At 35.9% G+C, this 13,191-nt stretch overlaps 1 protein-coding gene across 20 annotated transcripts in view; it reads left to right on the top strand.

Moving 5' to 3' along the window:
* Window positions 1-13,191, top strand: part of KMT2C (lysine methyltransferase 2C) — a 306,855-nt gene that overhangs the window by 223,863 nt on the left and 69,801 nt on the right. For all 20 annotated transcript variants that reach the window (XM_063641729.1, XM_063641734.1, XM_063641726.1 and 17 more), the window contains 2 exons: window positions 10,217-10,345; window positions 12,413-12,532. In XM_063641729.1, the coding sequence (XP_063497799.1) occupies window positions 10,217-10,345; window positions 12,413-12,532 (249 nt within the window). The remainder of the gene's footprint in view (window positions 1-10,216; window positions 10,346-12,412; window positions 12,533-13,191) is intronic.

Raw genomic sequence — 13,191 nt, 5'->3', positions numbered from 1 at the left:
TCAAAAAAAAAATAAATAGATATATCTTTTGTATGTTCTTGATAATTTTTGTTTTGTGGTGTGTTTTGGGTCTGTGTTACCGGGAGAAACACTTTCTGATGCTTGTATGTAACTGATTTTCAGATACAGTTGAACAGGTAATTTGATTTGGGGGCTTGGAGTTTGCAAAGAAATAGTCCGTATGCTCAGGAGGAATTGATCAGATCAGCATTAACAAGAATTTCCATTTCTGACGATGTTAAAAAATGTCTGAAAAAGGTTTCTATAGTCTCTTAAATTTGGGAACTGCTCCATTTCACAAAATATGAAAGGTTTCTTGATAATAGTACACATTGTTTACCAAATTATGAGATTATAATACCTTTTAAAAACAACACAAAAGACCTTGGAAGGTTTTCCTTGTGACTACCACTTGTAAACACTGAGAAATGGTGATATGTTTCAATTTCATATTTTCTCATTGACTCGTATCAGGGTAAAAGAAAATCAGTTGAAAAATTACCCTTGTTTTTTTAAAATTTACGTGATAAAATAGCCCATCTGAATTTACTGATTTGTCCTTATTTTTATTGAATGTGAAAAAAGATTGTTTAGTGTGTTGGATGTTAAATGCTAAGACAATTTTAGAATTTAAGGAATTGAATATACAGTATTTTCATGACTAGTCCCTCATGGTCATTTACGTGCCAGGATCTCACATCCTTTGCAGAAGGAAAGGTACATTCCTAGGGATAAAATAAATGCATGTTACTTGGACAACATTTTTGCTTTCTGTTTGCTAAATAAAAATCCCTTTTAAAAATTTAGTATTGTCACATTTTGCCATATTAAAAATGTTTTAGATTACTATATTATCTTGAAACTACACATACACACACACCCCTAAAATAAGTTTTATGGTATTTCATATGCCTTTACAGGAGAAAAAATAGGAAAAGAATACAATCATCATAAGTTCTTATTATTACATTATGCTGAGATTTCTAATAACGCTGCCCTTTTCTGGGTATTTTGTATTAAACCTAAAATTTGTGATGTTTTAGACTGTTTCACTAACGTGTTTTGATAATGTCTCAGTACTCTTGGGAAAGCATTATAAAGTAGTGGGCAATGATGAAACCTACTCTGGATGTTTTTAGGCAAATTTTTTTAACTTCTCTAATGCTAGTGTTCTCATTTATAAAATGGGTGAACCAGGATGAGCCCATAGATTAGTTGTGCTGATGAGCTGCAAGGATGCATGCCAGGCACCCAGCACTGGCTCTTCCCACACATGGAGTGCTCAGTAACCATGAGCTATTAGAATACAAGTGCTCAACCAGTGCTTCAGCAATTGTGTTCTGTGTCCAACAGAACTCAACAGAATCCCACGCTTGTCTTTATATGTGAATTCAGTTCCTTTTGAATTAGTAAGAAATTATGCCTGTGTTGGGGTAATTGAACTTTTAGGATGAGGGAATTGTCTGCCACAATTATTCTCTGAACTTAATGTTTCCATGTCTTTTTCTTCATTTTGGAAGTTGTGGAAAAATTATAATGAAAGAGTATATAAACTTTTCCCTCTGTATTATAGCATATCTGACAGTTTCCTTTATTAAAAAGTACAGTACATTAGGTAGAGACTTGATGAATTTAAAATTAAAATTTGAAAACTAGTATTGACTATAAGTGATCTTCAGCTGTGCAGTTTTCAACCTGAGGTTGTCAGAATATAATATTACACATTGTATTACACACATCTACAGAATCCAAACTGTGATGTTCCTAGAGTATTAGAACAATACCTATGACTTTTCGTTTCTGTTGTTTTTTAACTCTTCTTGTAACCACTTCTTTAAGAAAAGTCATACATCATCACTTTGGTGTATCAGAAACAAATTCCTTATGCAATAAAAGCATACTTCTTTCTCATTCACCTACTGGGATCTAGAAACCCTGTTAGTGCAAGAAAAAAAATCCCAAACCTCAATAAAATAAAAACACTCTGTTTGTCTCAAGAGTGGAAACACAGCACATTTCCTCTCAACTGGTGGTCCCAGATCGACCATCACAGTGTATGGATGTGTTTGGAGGTGTGGGAATAGGACTGCACTGAAGCTCTAGAAGGCCAGCAGGTGGGGCAGACTGAGTGGAGGGAGGAGACTGGCATTCAGTAACTACTGGAGAGTGGGAAGAGTGAGGTAAACTATCCATCTGGTGAAGGTGGCTGCTTCCTTGAGGTTTGTTACTTTCTGTAATGTTAATTCTCTCAACTTTTAAAATTTGATTTTTAGACAAGTTATACATTCAAATGATTTAAAATTGGAATATAATAAAAAGGTAAACAGTGAAGTCTCTCCCTTTCCTCTGCCTTCATGCCCCCAGTTTACATCTCCAGAAACCTCAGAGGTTTCTTGTGTAACCTTCCAGATGTGTTTTATGCATGTACAAGGAAATGTGTGTGTGTGTGTGTATTTTGTGTGTATGTGTATATATATGTATTTTTTTTTTGTTCCTTTTGTCTTACTACTTTTTACTGTCTTTCTTTTTTTATAGCTGCAAATATTCCTTTGTATGGAAGTATAAGCAACTTAATTTACCAGTTCTTTCCCCTGTTGATAGACCTCTGGGTTTCTTTCAGTCTTTTACTGTGAATAGTACAATGAATCACCTGGTATATTTATAATGTTGTATGTAAGTGGGCCTGCAAAGGTGAATTCCGTGCTAAATCCAAAGACATAATGCATTTGAAACTGTTTTTGGCAGGTAGGATATGTTTTTTTTTTTTTCATTTATTTTTATTATACATATCTGAGGTATACAACATGCTTTCTATACATAGTGACATGATTACTGTGGTCAAATAAATGTCTGTATCCTTTACCTTCCATAGTTACTCTCTGTGTGCGTACACCTAAAATCTCTTTCAGCAAATTTTCGGTACACAATATTATTAACTGTGGTTCTCATGCTTGTGTATTAATTTGATCTCTAGAATTATTCATCTTACCTAACTGCAAATTTGTATCCTCTGACCTACTTCTCCCCATCCCACCCATCCCCTACCCCCAGACCCTTGATAACCACCATTCTACTCTCTATATATTCAGCTTCTCACCCCCCTGCCTCCCATTCTGCTTATTAAGTGAGATCATACCTTATTTTTCTGTGTCTGGCTTACTTTATTTAGCATAGTTTCCTCCAGGTTCATCCATGTTGTCACAAATGGCAGTATCTCCTTTCTTAAAGCTAAGTATTCTATTGTATAGTTAAGGTCCTCATTGTCATCAGTAAGTTCTTAGAAACTCTGGTTAAGAGGGGAAAAAAGTATGACAAAACTGATTTTTTTTTTCCATTTTGCATTATACCAAAATTAGATTGAAGGAAACAGTGTTACTTGAGGACCTGCTGTATGTTCATTTAGCTTAACGTCTCAGTTCCCAAGAACCTATTGATGACATTAAGGGAGGACTTAATATATGTATATACACACGTCACAATTTCTTTATCCATTCATGGGTCCTTGAATGGGTAAGTAAATTGTCCATTAGGACACTTAGTTTGTTTCCATATCTTGGCTGTTGTGAGTAATGCCGCCATGAATGTGGGAGTGCAGATGTCTCTCTCAGATGCTGATTTTATTACCTTTGAATATATGCCTAACAGAGGCATTGTTGGATCTTATGGTAGTTGTCTTTTTTTTAAGGAACCTCTATACTGTTTTCAGTAATGGCTATACTAATTTACATTCCTATCAACCGTGTGCAAAGATTTCGTTTTCTACACATCCTCACCAACACTTATGTCTTTGCCTTTTTGATGATAGTCATTCTAAGAGACATGAGATGATACCTACTGTGGTTTTAATTTTCATTTTCCTCATGATTATGATGTTGAGCATCTTTTCATATGCCATTTGACCATTTGCGTGACTTTGGAAAAATGGCTATTCAGGTCCTTGCCTATTTAAAAATCCAGTTATTTGGGTTTTTTTTGCTACTGAGTTGTGTGAGTTCCTTATATGTTTTGGATTTTAACCCCTTATCAGATGTGTGGTTTGCCAATATTTTCCTCTAATCCCTGTGCTACCTTTTTACCCTGGTTTTATTTTTTTTATTTTTATTTTTATTGCTGTGCAGAAGCTTATTTGCTTGATGTAGTCCCACTTGCTTATTTTTGCTTTTGCTACCTGAGCCTTTGGTGTGATATCCAAAAAATCATTGTCAAGGAGGATATCAAGGAGTTTTTCTCCTATATTTCCTTCTAGGAGTTTTATGGTTTCAGGTGTTAGGTATGTAATCCATTTTGAGTTGCTTTTTATGTATGATGTGTAAGATAGGCATCAGGTCCAGTTTCATTACTTTGCATATAGATACCTAGTTGTTTTCTTACCACTACTTATTGAAGACACCATCTTTTCTCTATTGTATCTTATTGGACTTGTCAAAACTTAGCTCGTAATATATGCTTGGGTTTATTTTTGGGCTCTGTATTCAGTTCCATTGATCCATGTGTCTGTTTTTATGCCAGTACCATACTGTTTTGATAACTATCACTTTGTAATATAACTTGAAATCAGGTAGTGTGATACCTTCTACTTTGTTTTTCTTTCTCAAGATTCTTTTGGCTATTCAGGGTCTTTTATGATTTAATACAAATTTTAGAATTGTGTTTTCTATTTTTGTGAAAAATGCCTTTGGAAATTTGATAGGGATTGCATTGAATCTGTAGATCACTTTGGATAGTATGGACATTTTCACAATATTCTTCCAATCCACAAACATGGGGATATCGTTATATTTATTTGTGTCTTCAGTTTTTTTTCTGTTTTTTGAGATAGAGTCATGCTCTGTTGCCCAGGCAGAAGTGCAGTGGTATGATCTCAGCTCACTGCAGTGTCCGCCTCCTCCTGGGTTCAAGCAATTCTGCTGCCTCAGCCCCCCAAGTAGCTGGGATTACAGGTGCCTGCCACCACGCCCGCCTGGCCAATTTTTGTATTTTTAGTAGAGACAGGGTTTCGCCATGTTGGCCAGGCTGGTCTTGAACTCCTGACCTCAGGTGATCTACCCGCCTTGGCCTCCCAAAGTGCTGGGATTACAGGCGTGAGCCACCATGCCTGGCTGTGTGTCTTCAGTTTATTTTGTCAATATTTTATAGTGTTTAGTATATAAAGCTTTCACTTCCTTCATTAAATTTGTTTCTAAGTGTTTTATTCTTTTTGATGTTATTTTAAGTGGAAATGTTTTCTTGATTTTTTTTTTTCAGATCATTATTGGTATAAAGAAATGCATCTGATTTTTGTATATTGATTTTGTATCCTGCTACTTGACTGAATTCATTTATTCTAGTAACTGGAATTTTTAAGGGTTTCTACATACAGGATCATGTCATCTGCACACAGGGATAATTTTACCCCCTTTTTTCTGCTGATGCCTTTTATTTCCTTATGTGATTGCTCTGGCTAGGACTATGTTGAATATAAGTGTTAAGAGTAGGCATCCTTGCCTCGTACCAGATATTGAAGAAAAGCTTTCAGTCTTTCCCTATTGTAGGTTTGTTTTTGAATGGGCAATACCTGTGCATGATACAAGAAATACAAATGTCTTAAAAAGAGTGAACAATGTTAAGTTAGTCTACCTTTTGGCCATCCCTTCCTTGGAAAGAACCAATGTTTTCTTATAACTTTCCAGAGATTAGTCATCTAGACACAAGTATGTATATATGGGAGAATTTCTCATATTTGGGTGATACGGTCTTTCTCCTTTTCTTTTCTTTTCTTTTCTTTTCTTTTCTTTTCTTTTCTTTTCTTTTGTTTTCTTTCTTTCTGTCCTCGTCTCGTCTCATCTCTTCTGTTTTTTCTTCGTTTCTTTCAACGGAGTCTTGCTTTGTTGCCCAGGCTGGCGTGCAGTGGCGCAATCTCGGCTCACTGCAAGCTCTGCCTCCCGGGTTCATGCCATTCTCTTGCCTCAGCCTCTGGAGTAGCTGGGACTACAGACACCCGCCCACCACGCCCAGCTAATTTTTTGTATTTTTAGTAGAGACAGGTTTTCACTGTGTTAGCCAGGATGGTTTCTCTCTCCTGACCTCGTGATCCGCCTGCCTCAGCCTCCCAAAGTGCTGGGATTACAGGCGTGAGAAACTGTGCCTGGCCAATACAGTCTTTTCCTTTATTGCAGCCTGTGGGAATCGGAAGGCCCTTGTGAAGATGTTGGTTAGAAGAGACTTTAGCCTTCAGTGATACCACTTGTGTTAGGGCACTGTATGTGCTACTTTATGCCATTTGTCTCAACATGTATTCTTACTGGTGTCACTATGAACCTCATCAATAAAAGTGCTCTGTTGGTTTTTACTGTCCTTGTGTGCATTGTTTCAGGTGAAAGGTGGTCTTTGTACTAGATCCAGTGCTATCCTTGGCCACAAACCATTACATATGATTAATTTGGGGATTTCCTCTACATCATTCTGGAGATCATCTTCTGTTCTCTCCTGTGTTACATGTGTTTTCTGCAATTTCATGAATTTCTCTTTATTTCTTCTCTCAATTTGGGTGGAACGTATCTTCCATAGCTCCCTGACAGAGAATGTGTGGAAGGTAAGTTTTGGGCATTATATACTTCTGAAAATGTCTTTATTTTACCTTCCTACCTGACTGATATTTTCCAGATTGGAAATACATTTTCATTTATCATTTTTAGTCAATTGATCCACTGTCTTTTAGTGTCTAGTATATGAAGAACTCGGTTCTTTCTATGTGACCTGTGTTTTCTTGGAAGCTCTTAAGATTTTAGGAAATTCTTTGTCCTCAGTGTTCTAAAATTTCATGAGGATAACGTCTGTTTTGTCTATTTTTGATTTTTAAAATCTGTTTTGTTAGGCACTGAGTGGTCTCTTTCAGTCTGCTATCTTATATCCTTCAGTGGTAGGAAATGTTCTTGAACTATATTATTGATAACAATTCCCTCTCTTTTTCCAGAATTCTGCTTTTCAGATGTGAAATATACTCAGTTTTTCGGTTTCTTTCCAATTCATGTCCTTATTTTATCTTCCTCTACTGAGTTTTGTTTTTATTTCAGTTATTTATTTCAAGAGCTTTCTTTCCTTCCTTTGAATGTTTCTTTTGTAGCATCCTATTCTTGCCTCATGGGTATCTGATATTATCCCTCAGTGGATTTTAATCTTTTTTAAGGTTTTTTTTCTTCCTACTTAGTGTGTTAATTCCAAATTGTCTTTTATGTTCTCAGGTCTCTGTCTTTTATGTTACAGATCAGGGGTGTTACAGATCTTCTGGCTTCCATGGCCCACATTGGAAGAAGCATTGTCTTGGGCCACACATAAAATACACTAACGATAGCTGATGAGCTTTTTAAAAAAAAAAAAAAAAACTCATAAAAAGTCTCAATGTTTTACGAAAATTTATGAATTTGTGTTGGGCTGCATTTAAAGCATCTTGGCTGCAGGTTGGACAAGCTTGTTATAGACCTCGTCAGATAATCTTTATGGTACATGCATGATTAAAAGTGAAGAACTAAAGATGGAGACTGGATAGATAGTATTTTTATTTTTAAAAAAAGGAATTAAGTAGTTGATTAGAAAGCTTTGAGTATGTGGTGGTGCTTGTCGATTTGTAAGTTTAGTGGGGTGATTTGTGCTGACCATTTGGTGAACCCTCTGGTTTCAGTATCTTTAGATGTTCTTCTTGAACTGATCAGGTTCCCCACAACAGTCTTTTCAAACCTCATACTTGGAGGCTGGAGATCTGGCTGCTAGCTTTCTGAGAATTTAGTGGGGAAACGTGGGGTCCGGCAGTGGGAGCAGGATGGGGTTGTCCACATTTAGTATGCCCATATTTTCTTGGTCCTATTTTCAATCTTCATCCCATTGTTCCGTTTAAGGTCACCCAGGAATCCTACATCCCACGAATGAGAGTAGCAGCTTCTCAGTGTGTAAACCTAGGAAGCAGGTATAGGGAGTATGACTTCTGCAGATAATTAAATCTCTTGTTGCTTCGGTTTTCTCCCACTTATTTCCAAAGGTAGCCAGTTTTCCTAGTTTCTCAGCCTTCTGAGGGTTGTTATAAACTGGATTCTTTTTTTCAGTTCTTTCTGCTCTCAACTGAGAATTTGCCTTTGTTAAGTTTTCTCCTTTCCTATTGTCTTTTTTTTTTTTTTTTTTTTTTTTTTTTTTTTAAGGAGATTGGGTCTTTCTCTGTTGTCCAGGCTGGAATGCAGTGGTGTGATAACTCACTGTAGCCTCAACCTTCTGGGCTCAAGCAATTCTCTTCTCCCACCTCAGCCTCCCAAATAGCTGGGATTACAGGCATGCCACCATGCCACAGCTTGATTTTATCTTTTAAAAATAGATTATTTCAGTGTGTTTTTAGTCGGGTTTCAGGAGAATGTAATTTTAATATATGAATTTAGTCTGCCACCTTAACCCAAAATTCCCTGTCATAAACTTTTAGGTGGGTTTATTTGAAGGTAAACAATTGGTATTGTCATCTTTGGTGCTTGTTTTTTTTCAGTAATTTTCTTTTTTCCCTTTTTTTTTTTTTTTTTTTGAGAGATGGAATTTCACTGTTGTTGCTCAGGCTAGAGTGCAATGGCACGATCTTGGCTCACTGAAACCTCTGCCTCCCGGGTCCAAGCAATTCTCCTGCCTCAGCCTCCTGAATAGCTGGGATTATAGGCGTGTACCACCACACCCAGATAGTTTTGTATTTTTAGTAGAGACTCACCATGTTGGTCAGGCTGGTACGGAACTCGACCTCAAGTGATCCACCTGCTTTGGCCTCCCAAAGTGCTGGGATTATGGGCATGAGCCACTGTGCCTGGCCTATAAACTTTACTTTTCATGGTTTAGTCATAAGTCCATAGCCATTATCAGATTGTTACGGAATTGGCCTCAAATATAGACCAAATATAATAAAAAACAAAAGACAAATACCCTGTTCATGCCATTACAGAAATGTCATCTCTAATACTGAGAATATTGAAGGAGTTAACAACTTGATTTTAAAATGTATTTGATAAACATGTATTTTTCCTGTAGTACAATGTAAAGCATATATAACTTGGAAAAGTTTGATTACCATAGTGTTAAAATAGCATTATCTAAAATAGCATTCTCCAAGCATTCCACTTACCTAATTCAGTGAAGTGTTTATTGAACATGTATTAGGTATCCTACTAACAATACATCTGTTACTAAGAAAATCTGTGTACCTGTTCTCATGGAGAATATAGTCTAGCAGGGACACAGATTTTAAAGAACCAATAAAAATGAAGCATGACATTCATACATAGGAGCATACAGCTGTTTGACATAATCTTATCTAAATATCAGGAATTCTTTAATACAGTGAACTTTAGAATAAATCCTGAAAGATAGGTAAAGGCAGAAATTGGGGAAGATAGTGGAAGAAAGAGCTTGATACATTCAAAGAACTGAGTATAGTTCACTGGTGGGAGTGAGATGAAGCTAGAAAGTTTACAAGAGACTGTTGTAATGGGCCTTGCAATTTGAAGTTTGAGGGCATTGGGAAGACATGAAAGGATTTTAAGCAGAAAATTGATACATATTTATAGAAAGATCATTTATGCAGTAATTTAAAGAACTGATTGGAGAGAGGTAAGCTTTGAGGTGGGGAACTAGATAGGAGCATGTTGTATTAATAGTGAGTCATCTAAGGTTGGACCAAGATGGTAGTAGAGAGTGATAAAATGCATTTCAGAGGTATTGAGGAGTCTTGATTATAGGAGGAAAGAGATTAGGAATGATTAAGGTGGTCTTCCAGGCCTCTGTCTTCTCCGGGTTACATTTCCATGCCTTTTAATGATGTTAGGTAACATGGGAAAAAGGAGAAAGTTTATTTTAAATTAGTAGTTCATTTTGGATATATAGTTTTCAGTAACTAGTTAATATTCAATTGTAGCTGTGGTTGAAGCTCAGAAGAGAGTTCTAGTCTAGAGACCTGGACCTGAAGACATAATAAAAAGCAAGTGAATTTGTTAAGTGCAAACTCTTTCTGAGTTCTGTGTTCCCCTTCTCTGATTGTTTTATTTCATGGGAACACTGCACTGAGCAGCACAATTTCTACAACCAGTTGGGGCTTCTTCTACCAACAGGGATGTACAATTAAAATGGCTCAGCAACAAGCCTACTTTGTATTCCCCATTATGTAGGGATTATATATTTGATAGATTTTTCCAGTTTTGTGTATATATTTACTTTTTTCCAGAAGGAGAACTTATGGATTGTGATGGAAAATCAGAATCTAGTCCTGAGCGGGAAGCTGTGGATGATGAAACTAAGGGAGTGGAAGGAACAGATGGTGTCAAAAAGAGAAAAAGGAAACCATACAGACCAGGTATAGTGCCTGAGGTAGACATTTCAATATCATCAACACTTGGTTAATTTAAGAAAAATACAATACTGAAGACCTCAATTAAAATTAAATATTCAGGATTGAGAACTGTCTAAACAAAAATATGTGCATAGAAATTAAAGAACTAAACTATTTGAATATGACTTTTTAGCTCAAGAGTTCTTTATTTTGAATATGTGAATACTTCACAATGAATCATTATTGAATGCCTTATCGCAAATGTTAACCATTTTATTAAATGCTTTACTAGATTGGCTTTTCTTCATACTTGGACTTCGAAGGCCATTTATATAGTTCCTCTGGATGTGTACTTCTGTAACGCTTTTAATTTTCTGTATTCACTTTCTAATATCTTTTTTTTTTGAAAAAACTTATTTCAGTGTTTATGCAGGGGTGCCAGTAAGTATACAGTGTGAAGGGGAACAAGACAGAGTTATTATGGCTCCTAGAATTTATAGTCCAGTTAAAAACCATGACTGATTAAACACTCATTTCTTATCTGCCTCAGGAGTGGAGAGAAAAGCGGTCTTGCTTGTCAGTTTTATTTGCCTTATTGGAAAAAATTATTGAAATTGTCACAATACAGAAGTTGTAGGCTTTTATGCATTTATTTAAAAATTTTTTTCCCGCTTTTCACAGGTGTTGAGTAGGCTTTCCTTAGGCAGTTTATTAATGTCTGTTTACCAGTGAGGTTTTAAATTGGATTCGTACAATCTTTATGCTTCTGATTGCTTATATTTTATTGGTAAGAGTGATCTAAATCCCTTTTGATATGTAAGGAAGAACTTTCTTACTTCATTCGTATTCCGTGAGACCTTAAAAGATAACCTGTCTTTTAAATAGGTCATATCTACAATAAGGACCTAAGATTAGTTGCTTCTAAATCATTTTATGAAAATGATTTCATTTCTTCCTAATCATGAGGCTTACAAGTGTACTTTTTTACACATTGCAGATTTCTTCCAGGAACTTGTATTTACTGTTTTTTTTCTTTTCCTCTGCCTCACATGGAAGTCAACCCTCTAATTGAGGGACCCATTAGGTCACAGAGTATATTGCTAGACAGCAATATCATTTCACAAAAGCTTATAGTGTTGACTGTGTACCAGACCTCTATTCTAAGCACTTCACTTATGTTATTTATCCTTTTAACATATGTATGAGAAGCTGCTTTGCCTTACCCCCATTTTTAACCAGTGAAAGAACTGAGGCATTGAGAAGTATTTAGTGAGTAAGCAGAATTACATAGTCTGACTCCAGATTCCATGCTCTTAACCACAGGGCTCTATGTGTCCCATGTATAAATGCCCTCATGTCTTGGAGTACCAGACACCATCCCCCTGATATCATATCAGTCAAAGAATATTTGTGTCATCGAGGTAGTTTGTGTCTTCTATCCTCCAGCTAATGTACCAGTTAGCCGGTTAATATACAGACACAGTCATCCATCACTTAAGTTCAGAGAAATACATCATTAGGCATTTTCATCGTTGTATGAACATCATAGAGTGCACTTCCACAAACCTAGATGGTATAGCTTACTACACACTTAGGCTGTGTGGTACACTAAATGTACTTAAAAAAATAAAGTGTGCTATGCTGTTATAACTACGGTGATGTCTGTACATGGTGGGAATTTTTCAGTTCCATTATAATCTTACGGGACCACTGCCTTAACATGCAGCCCTTTGTTGACCAATATCATTATGCAGTGCATGACTGTTATTTGATGTATGAGCTACTAATATTTGTCAAATAGATAAATCAGCGTAACTTAGTGTTTGATATTTACACTGATACTGTTTAGAAGAGGAAGTGCACACAGGTCTTTTTGTATTCTGTTTGATAAGTGATAACAGTGGCTTTGCCTTTTTTTTTTTTTTTGGTTGTTTTTAACTTCTATTTTACCTAAAAATCAGGTTATTGATTTAGATTAGCACAGATTTAATTTTGGAAAATGACTTACTATTCAAGATAAAGCAGTTTTATCCTATGTACTGTGGTAGGGAGAAATTATTTATCAGTTTACCCAATTTCTTTTTTGGATAGGTATTGGTGGATTTATGGTGCGGCAAAGAAGTCGAACTGGGCAAGGGAAAACCAAAAGATCTGTGATCAGAAAAGATTCCTCAGGCTCTATTTCTGAGCAGTTACCTTGCAGAGATGATGGTATAGTACTGACTTAAAAAAAAATTTTTTTTTTCATGTAACCCCTTGGTCTTGATATTTCTTTGGAAAGAACTATCCTAAATAATGTTACAGTCAATAAGAGGCTTATTGCCTCTTACTGTTTCTCAATAAAAGTCTTATTGCCTTTTATTGATGAAAGGATTTGAATGCGTATAGAGTTCATATCTGTAATACAGCAATTAGGTTTGATAAGGAAATGGTTTAAATCCAATAGACTTTATTCTTTTGAGATTTTTTGACAAGCTGTTTTTTCCTGTATCAAATTATTAAATATATTTTCTATATTTAAATATAAATGGTTTAGGGACTGAATGTCTTAGTTACATAAGGTACTTTCTGGTCATCTCCAAAGCCTTTCTTTGACTGCTTTAGCGTGAACCACTGCATCCAGCCAGGAGTGTTTTTTTTTTTTTTTTTTTTTTTTTTTTTTTTTTTTTTTTTTTTTTTTTTTTTTTTTTTTGCTATTGGTGGTGAGCAGGAGGTGGCGAGTGATGGTTTGTGTGAAGGTGTATTTCTTATTAAACTGACCCTGAGCATGGAGTCCCTGAAGGACTCACCTTTATGCAAGTCACCTCTGGCCTGTCTGCCTTGGAGAGAGGCCTTAAGCTTTGTCTTCTATTCCCTGTTCCTCACAATGC

The sequence above is a fragment of the Symphalangus syndactylus genome, chromosome 6, assembly GCF_028878055.3.
Source record: "Symphalangus syndactylus isolate Jambi chromosome 6, NHGRI_mSymSyn1-v2.1_pri, whole genome shotgun sequence".
In the NCBI taxonomy this organism is placed as follows: domain Eukaryota; kingdom Metazoa; phylum Chordata; class Mammalia; order Primates; family Hylobatidae; genus Symphalangus; species Symphalangus syndactylus.
Note: the sequence above shows the minus strand (reverse complement) of the source record. Positions and strands in the feature narration are given on the sequence as shown.